The sequence below is a fragment of the Eublepharis macularius genome, chromosome 6, assembly GCF_028583425.1.
Source record: "Eublepharis macularius isolate TG4126 chromosome 6, MPM_Emac_v1.0, whole genome shotgun sequence".
Lineage (NCBI taxonomy): Eukaryota > Metazoa > Chordata > Lepidosauria > Squamata > Eublepharidae > Eublepharis > Eublepharis macularius.
The window spans coordinates 69,173,260-69,193,836 of record NC_072795.1 but is presented as its reverse complement, the minus strand read 5'-3'; the positions used below and the strand labels follow the sequence as shown (position 1 = coordinate 69,193,836).

Sequence of the window (20,577 nt, the reverse complement as noted above, 5' to 3'; positions counted from 1 at the left end):
CTCCAGTGGTCTTAGGAGTGGGGCAGTCCTGACTTTTGGGATATAGCTCCTCCTCTCCGAAGGCAGGGTCAGTCAGCTGATTTTGATCCTGGAGGGGAGGGGCTTGTCCCTGGAATCACCAGTCTTTCTGGCCCTGCCATCGGAGCAGGACGTCTTCAGCAACGCTCTGCAGAGCGCAGTGATCCTGGTGAAGAAGAAACTGCCAGAGATGAGCTAGGCGTGGTGATGCGTGCCTGTAAACTCAGGGAGGCCACAGGCAGTATGGAGCTCATAGGGGAAAGGAAAGGCCCTACCGCCTACCCCACCCCCATTTCACTTGGAGCGACAGCAAGCATTAGAGCCAGAGGTCCCTAGGTTTTCCTAGGTTACACAGCCACAACTGCAAAACTCCACCGAGGTTCCCCACCTTCGGGTTGAGAGGAACCACCCCCCCCCCAGATGGCCAGAGGGTGCAGTGTTTGAGTCCACAGTAGCCTGATGTAGAGACTGATATTATCGGGAACTCCCTCAGGCTTGGAAGGAGCAGCCTCCAGCAGGACCTGCTCCAACCCCAGCAGCCCTGAATGATCCGCAGTAAGCTTGATCCTGCGGGTAATGGGGGCCATGAAAGGAAAGAGGGAGGAAAAAAAGAGTAGCAGAAGCCTCAGAGTCAGCTCGCCTAAATAAAAGGGAGCCCTCCTTTATTTCTCTTTCGTTTCAGCCGAGACTTGTGAGGCACACTTTCACTTTTGTTTCTCCTTTCGGCAGGAAAATTTCTGTTGGCGGGAATGTCATTAATGGCAAACCCCAGCCGCATCCCAGGCCTCAAAGCTACAGCCTAGTGGTGCCAGACTCACGGGCCCTGGCTCTCTTTTGGGCCTCTCAACAGGCCAGTGAAAGAGAAAAGGCCCAAGGGCCTAGATGGCAAAATGTCAGCAAAGGCAGGCCTAGCTACCTCCCAGGCCTCCAAGAGCATAAAACTGCGGCCTAGACTTTCCAAACTCCCAGGCATCGGCCCCCTTCTGGCCCTCTCAACAGGCCAGTGAAAGAGAAATGCCCAGGAGCCTGGATGGCAGAATGTCAACAAAGGCAGGATTAGCCACCTCCCAGGCCTCTAAAAGCGCAGGCCTGCGGCCTAGACTTTCTAAACTCCCAGGCTTCAGCCCCTTCTAGGCCTCTCAACAGACCAGAGAAAGAGAAAAAGCCCAAGGCCCTGGGCCTGTCAGGCAAGAATGCCTGAAAAATTTTCTGCTAGTGGTATGTCAGCAAAAGCAGGCCAAGCTTCCTTCCAGGCCTCAAGAGTACAAGCCTGCAGCCTAAACTTGCCCAGCTCCCAGGCCTCGGCCTACTCCCGGACCTCTCAAGAGACTAGTGAAAGGGAGAAGGTCTGGATTTTGCATCCACCAAGCAAGGAAGCCTGAAGTGAGTTGCTGTAATGTTGTGGTTAACTGCTGGGCCACGAATCGTTACCCTGCTGGTTCGAGTTCCATAATTGCTTAAACTTGGTGGCTGACCTTGGGTAAACCAGTCTCAATTACCTAGTGGTTCTGGAGGAATGATGATAATTCTGACCTTATCACAGCTTCTGACTTGGTTAGTCCGGGCAAGCCAGATCTCATCAGATCTCAGTACCTCAACAGGGTTGACCTTGGTTAGCAATTGGATGGGAGACCTCCAAAAAAGAGACCAGTGTTGCAGAGGCAACTATGACTGGATGATATTTTCCACCACTAAAGGGAAAGCAATTACATGCCCCCTATTTACTTAGTCGCAGCCATAGTTACTATTTAACAAACGAACTGGCATGGCCCAGGATGGAAATAAGAAATTCAAAGAGGTCCTGAAGGTACACCAATAAATAGTCTAGTGGCTAGACTCTCAAATGGGCAAGAGAGGCATTCCAGTGTGGGGGTCTGACTCCAGATAGGTAAAGGGTCCCCCCCCCAGATTAAAGAGGAGGCAAGGGCCATTAAGAGCACATATCTCGCTTAAGCCTTCAATCTGAGGACCCTGAGCTATCAGTTTTCTCCCTCAGCCAAGAAGAAAGGGGAGCTGTTAAAAGAAAGGAAAATTCCCTAGCAAGTCTTCCTCAGGAGCCGTATCCTAAAAGACTCCCTAAGGTGATGAGGATCCTGGAGTCTTTTCCCTTAAGGTCTAAGGGGTTGGAGAGAATCCTCCCTAGAATCAGGAATAACCCCATCAGGGATTCCGTTCCAGTAGTCTCTCATACTTGCAGAGGTCTAAGAGGGAAACTCTGGCAAAACTAACTATTCTTATTTCCTCCCCCGCCCCAAGTCTTATACATTAGTTCCAGGGGTTACTGAGAGGAGCAAGCTGCCATTGGTGGATGATCTGGTAACCAGCCTGCCATCTAATCCTGTGCTGCCCATTGAGATTCCACTAGGGCAGGACTAAACAGTTTTTCACAAGTCTGGGATGCTAGTTATGTATTTGCAGGAAATCCTCCTTGGGACACAGAGTGTCCTTTTCTTGGCTAAGTAGGTAAAGCAGAGGGTACATAATTCTGGCATGTCAAGCCAGAGGTCTGGGGATGCCCATAGACGTCAGGGTGCACTCACTATGGGAAACAGCCATACAGGCAACCTATAAATCTTTAAGTGTTAGAAACGATCGATAAGGTGGTCACATGGAAATCAGTATATTCTCTCATCGAGAAATATAGGATAGATAAGTTGCCCTCCCCAGAGACAATCTTTAGCAGGAGGGTACTACAACACACCCTCTAGGCCTGGAAGCCGGACTGCCCACCCTGGGGCACACTGCTCTTGTATGTCCCAGAAGTAAGGCTTGCCCCACTCCTAGGACCACCAGAGAATGGAAGATTTGTATTCACTTACCGTGAAGCTCCCTTTCTTCGTGGTCCAGAAGTGGAGCAGTCCTGCCCACCCAAGTTACTTGCAGGGCAGCTTCTAGGATTGGATGAAGAGCTAGGGTGATAGTCTTCTTCCCAGTGGATTCAAGGGAGGGACCTTTCTACTTATTAAAAAAAAATTGAAGGGGTTATTATTTTCCCTCTTGGCATCATGATGGGGAATCAGGGCTTGGGAACAGATTGGTGATTCCAGGGACAAGCCCCTCCCCGCCGGGATCAAAATCAGCTGACTGACCCTGCCTTCGGAGAGGAGGAGCTGTATCCCAAAAGTCAGGACTGCCCCACTCCTGGACCACCGAGAAAGGAAGCTTCATGGTAAGTGAATACAAATCTTCCATCTTCATATTAAATATGTGAATCAGTTTACACATATAACATTGCCATAGCACTCTTCAACTGTGTGCAAATATATTAGCATTTCTTCCTTTGTATTATCTGAATCCCTTTGATTACTTTTGTAATTTCTACAAAGGAATAATTTGTCAGACCTTACATTACTGCTCATTGCAGATAAGGTGTGGTATTGATCCATTTAGTAGCCCCCTCCACCCAACCCAAGGAGGAAAATTTCACCAATTGCTTAATTAGGGCCACTTCATATGTTACCCAACAGCAGCATGGTTGTTCCCACAGCATTGCTAGTACTGCTTGAAGAAAGTAGATCATATGGACAGCACGGACAACAGTTCCATCACATAGTCCATTCTCATTGGGCTGTATCCCATAATCCAACTTTACTTCCCACTTTAAGTCACTGCAAATTCTGTTGCAAACAATCAAGTGAGACCCAGGGTGAACACAATGTGAGGAGCTACACTGGGAAGGGGACTTGGCAAAAAACACAACTCCGCCATGGAAAATGTTTGTTAGATACAACTCAATTAATATATGTTTTGCAGACTCAGAACTTCTTAAACAAAAGATTTATAAAGAACATTATGAAGACATTGTACAGCGACAGCAACTTGTGGACCTTGCCAAAGCACAGGCTCAGGAGTTGTCCATCCTTCAGGCTGAAGTGGAGAGGCTGAGAATGAGAACATTCCCTGCTTTCTTTGATGTGCAAGAGTATTAGTAAGGTGGTGCTCTAAGGAAGGACTTTGAAAAAGGTGTATTAACTGCAATATTAATTTTATCAAAGGAAGATTGTAATTGAATTCCATACAAATTTAATATGGTGTCAGAATGACAATATGATAAAACCTTGGATAGATTCTTCTCTTGTATGTCTTCATCAGACAACAACTAGGAAGCAGCTACATCTCTATAAATTGTGAACAGTTCCAAAGCAGAGAAAAGGTATCCAGTGGAACACCATCAGAGTGGATATAGTTCTTCTATAATTGTGTATCTTCCATTATTAAAGTGACAGAAGAAACATCCACATGAATAATATTCCAGTGCATTCTGTTTTCTCTGCTTTGGAATTGTTCAGAATTTATGGAGATTCAGCTACTGCCCACTCCTTGATATACAAACATTTCTCTACACTAATCTGATGACGACATATGAAATTAGGATCAACCTGGTGTCTCATCACTATTCTGTTAACTAGATCATTTTATTCACTGTGATACTGTATTGTTTCTGATAACTGACATTTGATAACCATCTTTTATATAGCTAATTCTCTGTTAATACATTTTCAAATCCCTGTGTCGGTTTGTTTTGGTACTTGAGTACTTGCTCCCTTTTGCTTTTGTTTCTGCCTCCAATAAAGCAATTTTGTGGGCATGCAAGTCCTCAAGGAAGTTTTCTTTTCACTGCTTATGACTACTTTAACGCAGTAGTTTTATGTATGTTGCTTTATCTTTTATTTTGACAAGAACTATAATATTTTATCACATAAGTTTTTAAAGAATAGACTTCTGATTATCTGCACTGCTCTTGTAAGTACATCATTCTCAATTATTTGCTGAGTTGGAATGTTCACAAACATTCCTTCTCAGGGAACAAAGGTGTCATATTTACAATTCAGCTTCTAAGAGAAGAAACTATTAAAACTTTACACTGGCTCCATGCATTGGAGTAGTTTTCAAGGGTAGACTGAAGTTTGGGAGAAGCTGAGGACAGAAGGAAAGCAAGATTGCTGAATGAAGACTAGAAAGTAGATAAAGAAATGAAGAGGAATAGGGGAGGGCAAGACATGGAGACCATCTCAGGAGTTCTTCCTTGTCTTTTAGCCTGCAGTTTTCTAGAATTTTTATACAATTTCATAAAGACCAAAGAGCTTAGAATAGAGTAATTCTGTTTAGGATTGCACTGTTAGGGAACAACCATAAACTGGTCTATGCATGAATACTACTCAGGTCTATCTGGTAGGGCTTACTTCCATGAAAGTATTTTTAGGACTGTACTATTAATGTCTCAGTGCCTAATACTCAAATCTGTTATTAAATAACCTAATATGTTTTAATTACTGAATACTTCAATCCTAAACATAAGTCTTAATGAGCAAAGGGGGACTTAATGAGTAACCGCTGATAGGAGCAGGCCGCAAGTTTACTATAAGCAAAACCATGAAACTGCTTTTTGCAGTATAAAAATCAATCAGTATTTGGATAGATGCTGTCCCTTTCCTGATATTGGGGTATAGAAGAACTATACACTCAACTTTACAATTTAATATACATTCAACTTTACAATTTAATAGAGAGAGAGAGCACAGATGACTGTGTTCTATATATACACACACAAACACACAAGCAAATGAAACTCCGTATTGAAAACATTTCATACTCCGTAAATACTTACAGGTCAAACAGAATTTGAAACAGCATTGCACTAAAGCCTGTATATATTCTGGGCTAAAGAAAAAAAGTTTTTAATTTCATTATAAGTAACACAGATCTAACCTTCCAAAAGTATGAAAGTTGCTACAATACAGCCAGTTTCTTTTTCATATTTGAAAATGTTTTCACCACATAAATAAAAGGATTAGCTTTACTTAGAAACTTGTTTCTTCTAGTCTTCACTGCATAACATCACAGTTCTTTGACTAGTCCAGTTAAACAACACGAAACACAGATGTTAACCTTAAAAAAAAATTAGTTGTTTGTAGTTATGCATCTGTAAAATCTTCTTCTGTTCTCAAATAATGTAGCAGTTGGTCATCTAGTCTAAAATTGTCTATCAGCTCTGTAATACTTAATTTCTTGCCATCTGTAGACAACGCAGACTGTAGTTCATATAGCATTGTTTGGGAACTACCTCGCCATTTTACTATCAGAGACTGCAGTTCTGTCGGGTTATTCTGAAACAGAGAGATAACTAAATAATGCTCTAACTGGAGATAGACAATATACAACACTAGGTAGAAAATAGGTACAAGTCACACATTATCGCAGAAAACAAAAAACCTTAGAATTCACATTAAAAGCAAAAATGTCAGTAAACATAAGACATCATGATTGCTATAACTTCCCAACCCCACTCCCCTAAAAGTTGGTAACGTGCATGCATTTGAAATCATAGTCAGCAACAGCCCCCAGGTACGTGAATGGCTCTTGTTTATGGCGATTGGTTTGCAGTTACTATTTATTTACATTATTTATAGTCCACTTTTCTTGCTGAGACAAGGCAGATTACATATAACTTTGAAGCAGATCAATAAATTATTTCTTAATTATACAGAACCAGCATAAAGCACAGATGTTTGGGCTGAACTGTAAAGAAATGGTTCAGAGAGATTTTGATAAAAGGATAGGGACTGAGGCTATACTAATGTGTACTATGCTCCAACTGGTTAGTTTCTGCGTTAATGTCGGGTTTAATTGTTTATGCTGTTTTAACACCGTTTCAGCTCTGTATCAGATTTCTGCTTGCTTTCAAACTTCTGCAAATTTGCATTTGAATGTCCTATTGCATTGTTCATTGAATGTCCCAGCTGTTGATCACATTGATTTACATTGTGTAATCTACCTTGAGTCTCAGTGAGAAAGGCGGACTATAAATGACAAAATAAAAGAACAAAGACAGATTAAATACAAGTGCAACACGAACATTTGTCAGCTTTTTAAAAAACATTTGATTTACATGCCGCCCTTCAGGTGATTAGCACTTGGACTGGTGTAGTACTTAATGAACACTAATGCATTTTTTGACTACAAAGAATGGATTCATTTATTATTTAACACATCTGTTTGAAGATAATTATTTACATTTTCTTGCACTACCAACTTGTTTCTAAATGCACTGGCATTAGTGAGACTAATATTCACACAAGCATTTATTTTAAATGCATTTAATTTTTAAAAATGTGAATTTCAATCACAGCAAGGGTGTTATCTCACCTTTGATCTGTACATCTTGACCAGCTTAAGTCTTCGAAGAATTTCCTCCTTTTCCTGAATCCTCTTAACCAATTTCATCTTCTCCTCCAGTAGTTCCCAGTGACTGCAATTAGTTTCTAACAAAGTAACTTGTGGAGAATCCTGTCCAGTTTTACTGCATCCATTATATTCAGACTCACAAAGCTCTGTAGCTTGCAGATCACTTTTCATACACATGATTTTGTCAGAAACTTTTTCCAACTGTTTGCCTTCATACTGTGATATGTAACATGGTCCTTTTTTAGGTAAAGTTGTATCTTCATCAGTAACACAGTCATTTTCTTCACTGATTTTAAGACGCTTTGCTACAGTGAAAGTTGAATTAAAGGACCGTCTTGCTTTCTTCAACCGTTCTCGAAGGGTTGCACTCATTGGCTAAAATGAATACAGAACCAGTGTGATATAGTGGTTAAGAGTATTGGACTAGGATCTTGGAGAACCAGGTTCAAATCCCCACTCTGCCATAGAAGCTCACTGGGTAACTTTGGGCCGGTCACAGACTCTCAGCTTAATCTACCTTACAGGATTGTTGAGGATAACATGGAGAATAGGCGAATTATGTAAGCCACCTTGGGTCTCCATTGGGGAGAAAGGTAGAGTATAAATGAAATAAATAACTTCAGTTACACTATTTTTACAAACATGTTATTTATGAACATTTTTTGTCACGTCAGTAGATAGAAAAAAGAATCTAAATCAGTTAAAATGTTTAACTTTGTAGACAGTTTTGGGGCTAAAGTTACAGATTAATTTCTTACGATAGTATTTCCAGCAACCAGGTGATACTACCTAACACCAGTTTGGGACCATCTAGAACACAAAAGGAATAACTGGCCATTAAGTAGGATATACTAAGTTTACATACCTGTTTTCCTGAGCTAGAGCCGCTGCCGCTGCTTTGGGACTCACAGTTCTCTGGAGTAGAGCACAAGGACATAGGGTTCTTCAATACAGGTACTTCCATTTTGATAGTGGACTGTTTGCTGTACAGGTAAAATGGAATCTATAAATACACTGAACATAAATAACATAACTCCCATTCAGCAATCTAGCATCCTTTTAACTACTATTATTTTGATTCTTAACAGCCTACAATTTCTTGTCAGGGCAAGTCTAGAAATTAACTTCTCATTAGTTGAGGCATATAGATAGCAACTTAGCACCTTGTTTTGTGCATTGTTACTTAAAATATAGCACGGTACCATATTTTGTAGGTATCTGACCTCAACATGTGTGAGGCAATCACATTTTTATCCTTTCCTTCAAAGGAGTACAGGGAAGTTGTAGATTGTGTCCTTCAAACAGCCCTGTACAGCAGATTAGTCTGTGATAACCCAGATGTAAACCAAAAAGTTTCAAGGCAGAGTGGGCATTTGAACCAGGAGAATCTACCCAGTCCTAGTCCAACATGCTAAGCACTACACCACCACTCCTCCCCATTTAATACATCCAAATAACATATAGTCCCACTTGTAGCTTGCAAATGAAAAAGCCATTCTCATGTTAGAGCTTTAAATAAAATATCCTTATGGCATTTTTGGGCTATTGCTGCTGAACTCTATTTGAGTCTTTGGGCAGAAGTGTGCCAAACAACCTTTACAAGGGTAGAACTCACAGGAGTCTACTGGGTTCTCTGAATTGGATTCAGGAGGGAAAAGGTAATTGCCATAATGGCTAACAATCACTGAATTGGGAATACAGTCAATACGAGGTGGGGTGTTGGACTTAAAATAGTTGTGAAGCAGATAGAACTGCAACAGACATAGCTTCCCACAGAATGGAAAGGCAGGGGCTCTTCCTTTAAGACCAGTGTGGTGTAGACAGGTTTAGTTTTAGGACCTGGGAGATCCAGGTTCAAATCTCTGCTCTGCCCTGGAAGCTTGCTGGGTGACCTCGGACCAGTCTCTCAGCCTAACCTACCTCCCAAGATTGTTGTGAGGATAACACAAGGAGACAAGAATTATGTAAGTGGCTTTGGGTCCCCACTGAGGAGAAAGACAGAGTATAAATGACCTTCCCCATTTGAAGAGCTTTGTTAGCAGTCAGCTATGCTAGATTCTGAATGTTTCAAAGGAGGAGAAAATCTGTGTTGGCCAAAGACAGTTTTTCTGGCAAGGGCTCGCTACTTCTGGAGGCAGCCACTGCAGCAATTAACCTTGAGACAGATGATCTAATTCAGATCACAGTAAGAACACAGTTTTAAGACTGTACTGTGCTAACAATAACACACGGGCTAACTACTACAATGGATTATACAAGAGTCCTTGTTCTAGACAAAGGAAAAATTGCTGAATTTGACATACCTTCAAGACTTGTAGCATCTAGAGAGATTTTCTAAGGTATGGCCAAAGATGCTGGATAGGCAACAGGCTAGCTGCCATAGATCACTGGACTGCTTATTTTTTTCCTCCTCCAGAGCAATATCTGATGTACTGTACTGTTCCAGAACAGTATTTCTACCAGATTATGAAGATACAGGCGTAAAATATTTCATATATCTGGCAGAACCAGAAAAAAATTATTTTTTAAAAAGTATTTTATTCAGACTGAAGGGTTTTTTAAATAGACATTCTGCCAAGAAATTGGATGGGTAGATGCAGCGCACGTGTATGCATAGGCACTTACTGTATTCTGTTTTACTGCTAGTGATAAATGAAGTAAACGAACAAAAACAGCTCTTAAAGCACTAGGGGAAATGATTTAGCAAAAGTGCTCCAACTAACAGAAATTTTCTTGGGAAGTGGGAGTGAGGAAATCACCCGAGCGTTAGTATAGCCAGCTGCTGACGTGAATACTCACGCCAATCCCAATCCTTTTAATTCTGAAACGTATCGCCTTGAACTGAAGCCGCTCTCTCGACCATCGAGCTCTCTGGAGCCCTTCAAATCACGATGGAAAGGCAAACGACAGGAACGAGACGCTCCGCACGCGAGCTGAAGCATTTGCAAGTAGCCCACAACCGGAGCGCGTCCCTCGCGAGAGGAACTCGCGCCCCGCCCTTTCTCCCAACGGTCGCAACGTTGCTCCGTCTTTTGCCCGCCTACATACCTCGGAGCACTAGCAGATCGGAGGCTGACGGGGCGAGGACGCACAACCGTTCCAATCTCCCGCTCTGGGTGGAGAGGCTGAGCCCGCCCCAAGAGAAATCTCTTCTCGCGTTCCCCTTATAGAAGTCGTTGTGCGCCTGCGCCCTCGCTTTGGACTAGAAGCCGGCGAGTTGGCTGAGAGTAAGCGAGAGGCGGGCTGGAGGACGCTCAGTCGTGGGTCTTTGAAAAATGTATGGGCGCCTGATCCCTTCCCTCGTCAGTGAGGTTGGGAGGGGGGCGCATCTGTATATATCCGCTTCTCGGTGGCAAGGTCTAGTTTGCCCTTAATGGGGAGGAGTAACCGAGGCTCAGCAGCAGCAGCAACCGTAACCGCAACCGAGTCGGCGGATGGAGTAAGGAGCTAACGGGGGTTAGTCTCCCATTCTGCTTCACACAGTGAGGATAGAAGGGAAGAAGAGTTAATTGGAGCGAAATGGTGGCTAAAAGGGAACTCAAAGTTCCAAACGTCTATAACAACAGATACCGCTTCGTTGCAATTTTTTTTTTTTGCTAGTAAAGGATATAGTGAGATTTCATGCCATATCACTGTGTGTAAACTCCAGTTCCAACAGTTAGAATCATGCTAATAGTATACAATCATTGAAGGTGTTTCAGAATTTTTTACTTGAACAAAGCCAAGCAAGCAGGATTAAAATAAAATTATGGTGTATGGTGGGGTTGTGGGGTTGAGGAGAGAAATCGTCACACAGGATATTTTCCATCCTATCATGATAGTTTTTCACCTACACCCCTGCACTAGTATTTCCAATGGGAAATTAGAAACAGAAAATGGGCTTGAGGGAATAGGATGTGGGCCTGAGTATTACCCACCCAAGCCTCGATTGATAGCAGGTAAAACTGGCAGGCATGAAATGATTTGCTTTTCAAAGTGAACAAGAACAGATTATTTCAGAAAAAAACACACATAACTGTGGTAAATTCTGACATTTAACCAGAAGTTGTGGGGAGTTTGGCTTTAGAGAGTATGCGCCTCAGGAAAACCTTCACTCAGATAGGTTTATAACATACCACTCTGATGCAACTAAGTTACATGGCAGGCCCAGCAAAACTCCACTGGCCTGTTTTAACACCTCAGTACACTCAGGAAGGTGAACTTAACCAAAAGATCTTGGAGCTCCTCAGATTTTTTAAATCCTACAACTGTTAGACTAACTATTATCAACTGTCACCTTTCTTGTCTGATTAACAACCATCCCATCACATTTCAGCTTTCCCCAGTACAGCTCCTATTGGCTGGGGCAGAACATTGTCCTGATACACTACTGTGTCTCTGGTGTACTTGTCAGTGCTTTACCTGTCACAAGGCTTTTCAAATACCTCAACTAGTTTTTGGTGAGCAATTTATTGCCTCTTAATTTTTTTTGGACAAAAAACCCCAGTTTATATCATTTTTGCTTTTCTTAGTGCTAAATGAATCAAATGAATTCTAAATGAACCAACTGAGTAATTTTTTGTCTTCATACCAGTTTAATGGAATAGGCATTCATTCCAAAACCTGCCTGTAAAATGTGTTTGTGTGTACACAATGATCTCATTCATTAATTAAATTTTCAATCCAGTGTTTCAACATTGTAAAGGATAAATATCTATAATGTGGAGACCATTCATAGAGTATGAATTAACATTTGAATGACGGGGCTTAAGATGACTTCCATAAAAGCATCCTTAAGGGGTCTGTAATATTACAAAACTCTACTAAAAGCCGCAAGAGAGCCAAGAAAGTTAGAACAAAATTTTTATTAGTGTGTGAGCCTGTTGCAACTTTCAGTATTAGAGAGCAAGTCCCCATATAAAATATCAAATAATTCTCATGTTATCAGTTAATCCAGTCAAAAGCAACATATTATGATTTACTCTAATACAAAAAATCTCTTTTTAGTCACCATATTCTTATAGCCTGGACCATGTACTCAGTTTATATCTGTTGCAGAAATTTGTTTATGCCTTCCTGTCAGAGTCCTGGTCTACCACTGGGTTTTTGCTGGCTGACATGCTTTGCAGTATAAAGATTTCTTAATTTGTAAACAGCTATGTTACCTTGTCCAGAGTTTTAAAAACCTAGTAATTCATGTCTTTATTTACAGTCATTTGACCAATCACATAACACAGTTGCACTAAAAAGAAAACTCAAAGCATAGAACAGAACAAATAAAACAATTTGGAATCAAGATCTAGTTACAGTACAGTATAATTTCTGAGACCTGAATATCACCAAATAATATCTGGCTGCTGGATAGGTAACCTTGGCATTCTTATTGGACAGAAGGTAAGTACAGACAGAAGTATAGCTTTTTCAGTGAGACCAGAAATTTTACCTAATAATATGATCATCTCATCATATGCTTCCTTATAATGGTGATGGAGAGTGCCCTCAAGTCATAGCTTACTTATGGCGACCCTTGGTGGGGATTTCATGGCAAGAGACTACCGGAGGTGGTTTGCCATTGCCTGCCTCTGCAACCCTGGTCTTCGTTGGAGGTCTCCTGACAGCTGACAGTTTAAAGGGACCTGCCGCTTGCAAGCGGCAAGAAAAAAATGCAAGTCAAGAGTAACTAGAGAGTACTAGAGTAAGTAAAGTAAGATTTTTTTCTGAAAAATTTTCTAAACATTTTTAAAAAAAAAATGCTGAAAAAATTGGCCCATTAACAGCATATCTACATCCAGTATTTTTCCCTCTGCATTTCTTATTGCTATTGCTTAACTTCCTTTATAATATCTCTACTTCTGCATATGATTGCTGCATGAGCAGAACTCCGAGTTTTGAAATGCAAACTTGTTATTTTTTAATGAAAGATAGCTCATCTGAGACTACATTAAGGGTAATCTTAAAGAAGTGATTGGTCGGGACTCTAATCTGGAGAACTGAGTTTGATTCTCCTCTCCTCCACTTGAAACCAGCTGGGTGACCTTGGGCCAGTCACAGCTCTTCCAGAGCTCTCTCAACCCCACCCACCTCACAGGGTGATTGTTGTGGGGATAAAATAACATACTTTTTAAATCACCCTGAGTGGGTGTTAAGTTGTCCTGAAGGGCAGTGTATAAATCGAATGTTGTGGCTATTATTGTTATTGTTATTAACAGCATTCAGAAAGGTGCCAAAGCTTTTTTAATGACAGCTTTAGAAGCAATGTTCAATATATGCAGGCTGCTTAATATATACAAATAGATCTACAGATAGGTAAAAGAATTAGGAAAAATATTCCCTTAAATCAGATTGGCTGGTGAATATTGCTTGTTAACTTCTTATGAAGCATGATTCCAAATCTAATAAATTTCCTCCTTGCTGTTCTGCAGGAATCTGGCAAAGCTCCATTTTGACCTCATCTTTTTTGCTTGCAGCACATTATAATCGATTAGATTACATTACCTTTTAAAATGAATTAATCTGTTAGAAAAAATATGGGGTATGGAAGTAACACTGTTAGCATGGTGAATGCTCAGCAGTGTTCACACAAACTGATTAAGGAGTAAAGAAAGCTTTACTGAGGAACATACCAGATAGAAAGGGGAGAAATAGAGCCCCTGCTACATTGCTAGTTAAAAGAGAATTCTGCTCTGGAAATTCTGAGAAGCAGGATAGGGACCTAAAAGTAGCTTTCTGGAGACAGACAAGGGATAACACATCAAAGAAAGAAAGTAATGGCAATTAAAATAACTCCCATTTTCCTAACTAGTTTTCCTTTTTCTGCCCCCTGGAGGATCTTCTCTTATTTTGTACACTAGACACTGCTTACTAGGGATGTGCACCAAGAAAGTTTCTGTTTCCATTTTAGTTGCAGGGCTTCAAGAATAATTCTGTTCCATTACTGGTTTGTTCTAGGTTAGCCAGTGTCAGCTCAGAACCAATCTTTTTTTTTTTTTTCATTTTCATGAATTTTGGCCAATTCCATGCGTATTGGATGTGCATGTGCTAACACATGCTCTTCTTTACTGGGGGGGTAGGGAAATGATGTTCTGGGGCAGCCGTTTTTGCACACAGTGGCACCAAAATTGCACAGAACACATCAACTCACTTAGTTTGAGAACAGGGTTCCATGTTTATGGACCCGGAGGAGTGCTTGGGGAAGACACACATCAAGGCAAGTGTCATGCTATGCAGCATGCGTGCACGCACACACTGTTCTTTTCAAGGGGGGGGAGTTGGGGAAATGAGACTCTATTTGCACTTAACCAAAAACTGCAACATCCAAAACCCTTTGATCTAATAAGTTTCTCTTCAATCATGTGAAAACTCACACAACAATGGACTCCAAAGACGACAGGAAACTTACTGGCAAAGCAGTTCTGGCACAGCCCGCCAGCACAGCACACAAGCAGGAAAGTGCTCCATTGCCAACCAGCACAGTGCAGTGAAATTTTTAAAAATTGCTTCTTTATGATGGCAAAACAAATACATTATTTCCTTTGAGTCCTGTTGTAATATCATGTTTCCCTGTGCCCTGTAGTTTTGTTTCCACAATGAGGGGTGAATCCTCACCCTAATCTGCTTTGCAGCAACCCAGGACTCCCTGTTTAAGCCCGCTGGCTGTGAGCTTGTCCTTGCACTGTGTGTAACAGTGCACAGAAATGGAGGGTTAGAGGTTGGTTTTTACTTCATGGGAAGGGAAGTAGAAGGAGGATGGCCCTCTTTTTTCACTATTTTTTTTACTAATAAAAGCGGGAGACTGGACAGGTTGCTGGCTGCTAGTCTCCCTTTCCAACTAAAAACTTAAACCAGAGTTGAATGAAAACGAAGAAACAACACAGGGACACTGCTAACAGAATCACAGAGTTAAAAGGGGCCATTCAGACCTTCTAGTCCAACCCCCTGCCCAATACAGGATGGGCCTAAGGCATCTCTGACAGATATTCAGCCTCTTTTTGAAAACTGCTAGTGAAGGGGAGCTCACCACCTCCCTAGGCAGCTGATTCCACCTCTGAACTACACTGACTGAAAAAGGTTTTCCTAATATCCAGCCAGAACCTTTCTGCATGTAATTTAAGCCAGTTGCTTCAGTTGCTTCCTCTGCTGCCAACTGGAACAGCTTCTTGCCCTCCTCCAAATGACAGCCTTTCAAATATTTAAAGAGAGCAATCATGTCCCCCCTCAATCTCCTCCAAACTAAGCATTCCCAAGGCCCTCAGCCTTTCCTCGTAGGGCTGTCTCCAAACCCCTGATCATCCTCATCACTCTCTTCTGCACCCTCTCGATTTTGTCCACATCCTTTTTGAAGTAAGGCTTCCAGAACTGCACACAGCACTCCAGGTGCAGCCTGACCAAGGCAGTATAGAGAGGGACTATGACCTGTGATTTCGATGCAATGGCCCTTTTGATACAACCCAAGACTGAGTTTGCCTTTTTTGCCACCACATCACACTAACTGCTCATATTTAGTTTACAGTCCACTCTTACCCCAAGATCTCTTTCACATACACTAGTACCCAGAAGTGTATCCCCCATCCAGTATTTGTGCTTACATTTTTGTAGCCCAGATGTAATACTGAGCACTTATCTATGTTGAATTACATCCTGTTCACAACCGCCCACTTCTCCAGAGTATTCAGGTCTTGTTGAATTTTAACTCTATCTTCATGGGTGTTTGTCACTCCTCCCAATTTGGTATCAGCAAATTTAATGAGTAGCCCATTTACCCCTTCATCCAGACCATTGAAAAAAATATTGAAAAGTACCGGGCCCAAAACCGAGCTCTGCGGCACCCCACTGGACACCTCCCTCCAATCTGATGAAACACCATTGACCACCACTCTTTGGGTATGGTCCTCTAACCAGTTCCCTATCCACGGAACTTTCCTATAGTCCAGTCCGCAGTCTTCCAGTTTACCCATTAGAATATCATGGGGAACCTTATCAAAAGCTTTGCTGAAATCCAGTTAAATCACGTCAACAGAGTTCCCACAATCCAGTAAGCTCGTCACTCGATCAAAGAAGGAAACCAGATCTTGGTCTGACAAGATCTGTTGAGGACAAAACCATGTTGACTTCCCCAGATCACTAAGCGGTCCTATTGGGTTTTAGTTAAGGCACATTAACTAAACAAACTGCACACAGAAAGCTCTCATCCAAGTTAGAGAACCAATAATTATTTATCTAAAGAAATATATTTACATAAGTTCAGTGGAGAGAAAGAACTAGTAACTGATCTAACTAGCTAGGATGGCTTTAGATTGAAAGTAGCCCATATCTCTCAGGAGGAGGCATCATACTCTCTCTCCTGGTGCATGCAGGGGAGAGAGAGGAGGGGGAGAGAAGGGAAGAAGGAAGTTCTGCTGGCAGGAAGGAGACTGACAGCAGCCTATCTGTCTAAGTGACTCTATAGTTGTTGCCTTCCTTCTTCTCTGCTGGCAGTCCTAAAGGCCTGAGCAAGAGACATCACCAGTCCTTCAGATGTTTTCAGATTGGTTCCTTTAAAATCTGCTGTAAAAGGATGACCCGGGAAACTACAGGCCGGTTTGTCTGTCTTCTGTCATCCTTCTTCCCTTTCTTAAAGACTGGGATAACATTCGCTCTTCTCCAATCTTGTGGCTAAATGAGAGTCCCATTGCTGTACCCAGAAATAAAAAAAATCTGACCAGATTGGAATACTGATCTGGAAAAACTTTAGCGTTTTTAGAGATGGGCACAAATCGAATTACAACACAAAAAACCACACGAACCAGGCCAGTTCATGGTTCACGAACCAATGGTTCATGGAAGCTCTTTTCCACAAACTGGTGTACTGGTTCGTTTGGGTCGTATTAAATGGGCAGTTTAAATGGCCATTTCCCCAGGACCCTTTAAACTATCAGCTGGCTGGCGGCCCTTTAAACTGCCCAAACCCCAGCCCCACCCCCCAGCCCCACCCCTTGCCCTGTGGGCCCGCAGCATCCTCCGACGAGGAGTGGGAAGGCTGTTTCTGGTCTCCACTGCCGCCCTGCGGGCCTGCGCCGCAGCAGAAGAAACAAAAAATGTCCTTCCCGTCCTGCGTGGGAGGAGGGGAAGGACGCTGCGGTCCTGCAGGGCAAGGAAATTCTGGGGCTGGGGCTGGGGCTGGGAGGGGGCTGGGGTTTGGGCAGTTTAAAGGGCCGCTTGCAAGCAGCAGGGCCCTTTAAACTGTCAAATGCCCCTTTCCCTGCCACTTCTAAGTAGCTAGAAAGGGGCATTTAAACCCCATGAACCACGAACTGGTTCATAAACTTGCCCCAGTTCGTGCCTGTTTGTGGTTCCTGGTTTGTGAAAACTCACGAACCTGATGGTTCGGTTCTTTTGTGCTTTGTGCCCATCTCTACTTGCTATCTCCCTGTCATTTAATGCTGGGTTAACAGTTTTGATCAGATAAATTTAAAAAGTTTGCTGGAAGGCTTTCTGAGTAAGATGAAATTCCTCCTGCTGTTCCTCAACCCCCTATCTTCGGAGGACTTCTTAAGTTCCAGTGAGTGGCCCTGGGGCCCCATGGCACCTAAGCGAAGGAAGACAGCAGCAGCAGCAGAAGGCCACTGAATGGGTATGCACCAGCCTGGGACCTCCTTGTTCTCCTTTAATAATTGCTTTTTCTTTCCAGTTTTCACCCCAATCTACATAACATGAGCCTTTGCTGCAGCCAAGGGCTCAGAGGACGGAGACATCGTCTTCCTCTACCTCACATGTGCATGCCTACGTGGATGTTGCTGGATGCAAGAAATGGTGAGCATGAAAGACATTATATAGACAATTCAAGGAACTGTGGTGATGATGCTGACCTTTTTTATTTGCAGTGTGTCCACAGAACAGCTTAACTATTAGTTCTTAGTTTTAAATCATCACTGAATTATTTAGAGACTGGTTCAGCCTTAATGCTCTGCTATGGATCTAGGAGAATAACAGCTACAAAAGCATTCAAGGAAGTCTGGACAAATAATGATATTGCTCAGAATTATTTGTTCTTTGTTCAGAAATGTCTTATTAATTTTTTCTAAGTCATAAACAGGAAAGCTCTGCCAAGTCAATGCTTGGAGAAGTAGTGTTCGCAGAGTACTTATGCAGCAGTCAGAACGCTGAATTGATTAAAGATTAATAAAAGCTTTATTTATGGAACTAACAAGCTGAAAAGAAAGATAAGAGATACTTGAAGTTGGCTTGCTAGTCTAGAGCGTGTATGCAGAGAGCTAGAAGAAAGGCCTAGGAATAGTATTCTGCTGTCTGACAAGGAAAAGCTCCTTTAGAAAGAAGGAACTCCCCTACAGTCCTGCCTAGCTAGAGCTTGCTGCCCCCTGCAGCATCTTTTTCTCTTCTTTGTACATAAGACATCGCTTGCTCCAACAAGTAGAACATGAATGAAGTGTGAGTAGGGATGCCAGTCCCCCACCAGGAGGGGAACCCCCCACTCCCACCCTCCATCCCCATCGCCCACTAACCTGGCCAACAGGGGACACACACCTCCCAAGGTGTGTCTCCAGGTGATGCAGCACACGCTCGGGCAGCGTGGCACACTTCCGCATGCCATGGTGGCCGAATTCGGCCAAAATCGGGCCCAATTTGCCTGGATTTGGGCCCAAATCAGGCCTGAATTGGCCCAAGTTGGGCTGCTGCAGAGCTCCTGCACACTGCAGCCCTCAGATTCAGGCTGAATCAGCCCGGATTCAGGCCAAATCGAGCTGCTGCGAAGTGCGAGAGTGCTCCTGTGTTCCACAGTAGCTGGATTCAGGCCAAATCAGCCTGGATTCAGGCCTGAATCCAGCTACTGTAGAGCACAGCAGCACTCCCACGCTCCACAGTGGCCAGATTCGGGCCGATTTGGGCTTGAATTGGGCCAGATTCGGGCTCAAATTGGAACCCATTTGGCCTTCTGGGGAGTGCAGACATGCTCCCAGGGCAGCCTGTGACCCACACAATGATGTCACTTCCCTGAAGTGATGTCGTCATGCAAGCCGGGAGCGCACGTGCACTGTGCATGTGAGACAAGAGAACTATAAAGTAAGTGCCAGGCCTCCAATCTCCCATCAGGCCAGGAGAGGGGCAGGTGACCTGGCAACCCTAAGGGTGGGTGAAGAAGAAACGAAACAGAAAACACAACCCACTGTGGGAGGGTCTCTTAATCAGTGTAGTTTGCATGTTGCCATTATAATCACAGGAAATATCTAAATTAATTTTTCAATAACAGAAAGAGAGGGTAGTTTCTGCTGATTCCCCTTTCTCACCGCAGAGACTCCCTCGTACCATTTCTCAGGGTCTCCTGTTATCCAGGAGCAATGCTTTGTGGAGACCACTGGGCTATAGAGGGAGAACAGTTCCAGTCTGCTAGTGGAAAATTAGTCTGGATCCAATGTTTCATATGGCTCCTGTAGCTCTACCTTTATCAGCAGCTTAAAGTGCAGACAGTGTGGTGGTGGGGAAAAAATCTGATTGTTACACAAAATTTCATTGGATTTCTGCACAGCAAGATACTAATAAAGGTACTATAGCTGGAAAAAAACATTTTTATCATGGTCATTTGGTAACCTACATCATTCTGGCTGTTTGTGACCCAGCATGTGTGTGTGTGTGGTTTTTTCTCTCTCTCCAGCAACTGCCTGACAGAAGAACTGTTTTTTGAAGATCTATCTCTGCAGAATTTTTCACTATGCCTTCATGCTGCTACCATCAACAGGCAATTGAGGATGAGGAAAAGCACCTGCAACTTTAGCCAGTACATACACAAACTGATTAATTGTCAATTCCATTGATGCCTATGCAAGCTGTACAAGATTACCACACAGCACTTTCATAGTGTGTTCAGGCTCCCCATTGTTAGTGCTATTCCCCCCTCCTCAAATACCATTTTGTGCTAATGGTGTATGTGCAATAAAAGATTGCTTATCAGAGGCTCTTCAAGAAATATCACTTCTCTCCAGGATGGTAGGTGGCAACCCTAAATCTTGCCTCTGACAAAGCAGGAACCAGAACAGCCTTTCCCGGGCAGAAAAGATCCAGCAACGATGGTGCACGCCCTGGTTACATCTAGCTTGGATTACTGTAATGCACTCAACATAGGGCTGCCCTGGAAAAGTGCTTAGAAACTTTAAATGGTGCAGAATGCTGTTGCTATGATGTTGACTGGGGTGGGTCATAGGGATGATTCCATTCCAGTCTTTGCTCATCTACACTGATTCACAATTTGTTTCCAGCCACAATTCAAGGTGCTGATGTTAATCTTTAACACTCTGTATGGTTTGGGACCAACATACCTGAAGGACCACCTACTCCCTTATGAAAAAATAAAAATAACCTATCCAACAGCTGTGGTCATCTTCAAGTGCCCTCACCTTCTGAGAT

At 42.8% G+C, this 20,577-nt stretch overlaps 2 protein-coding genes across 5 annotated transcripts in view; one reads left to right on the top strand and one right to left on the bottom strand.

The window, feature by feature from the left end:
• Positions 1–5,046, top strand: part of CFAP43 (cilia and flagella associated protein 43) — an 80,026-nt gene extending 74,980 nt beyond the window's left edge. Inside the window, exon 39 of the mRNA XM_054983084.1 lies at positions 3,772–5,046. Coding sequence (XP_054839059.1) covers positions 3,772–3,947 — 176 coding nt within the window. The 3' untranslated portion in view covers positions 3,948–5,046. The remainder of the gene's footprint in view (positions 1–3,771) is intronic.
• Positions 5,047–5,274: 228 nt separating this feature from the next.
• On the bottom strand, positions 5,275–10,324 carry SFR1 (SWI5 dependent homologous recombination repair protein 1). 4 transcript variants are annotated; one of them, XM_054983085.1, is made up of 4 exons: positions 10,003–10,146; positions 8,069–8,186; positions 7,165–7,578; positions 5,275–6,125 (listed from the first exon to the last, which is right to left on the bottom strand). In XM_054983085.1, the coding sequence occupies exons 1-4, from the start codon at positions 10,143–10,145 to the stop codon at positions 5,934–5,936; spliced, it is 867 nt and encodes a 288-aa protein (XP_054839060.1). In that variant the 5' UTR covers position 10,146; the 3' UTR covers positions 5,275–5,933. The 4 variants fall into 4 exon arrangements, with proteins under 4 accessions (XP_054839060.1, XP_054839062.1, XP_054839063.1 ...); XM_054983087.1 differs by lacking the exon at positions 10,003–10,146 and adding an exon at positions 10,252–10,324 and having other exon boundaries at positions 5,280–6,125; XM_054983088.1 differs by having other exon boundaries at positions 5,280–6,125; positions 9,927–10,005.
• Positions 10,325–20,577: the final 10,253 nt, after the last annotated feature.

What these genes read in the sequence shown, in the direction of transcription:
- SFR1 (XM_054983085.1), bottom strand. Translation starts at nt 10,145, where the DNA reads ATGCTTCAGCTCGCGTGCGGAGCGTCTCGTTCCTGTCGTTTGCCTTTC. An exon ending in TTAAAAGGATTGGGATTGGC is followed by an intron (nt 8,187 to 10,002) that starts GTGAGTATTCAC and finishes TTACCTGTACAG; the next exon opens with CAAACAGTCCACTATCAAAA. An exon ending in GCTCTAGCTCAGGAAAACAG is followed by an intron (nt 7,579 to 8,068) that starts GTATGTAAACTT and finishes TATTCATTTTAG; the next exon opens with CCAATGAGTGCAACCCTTCG.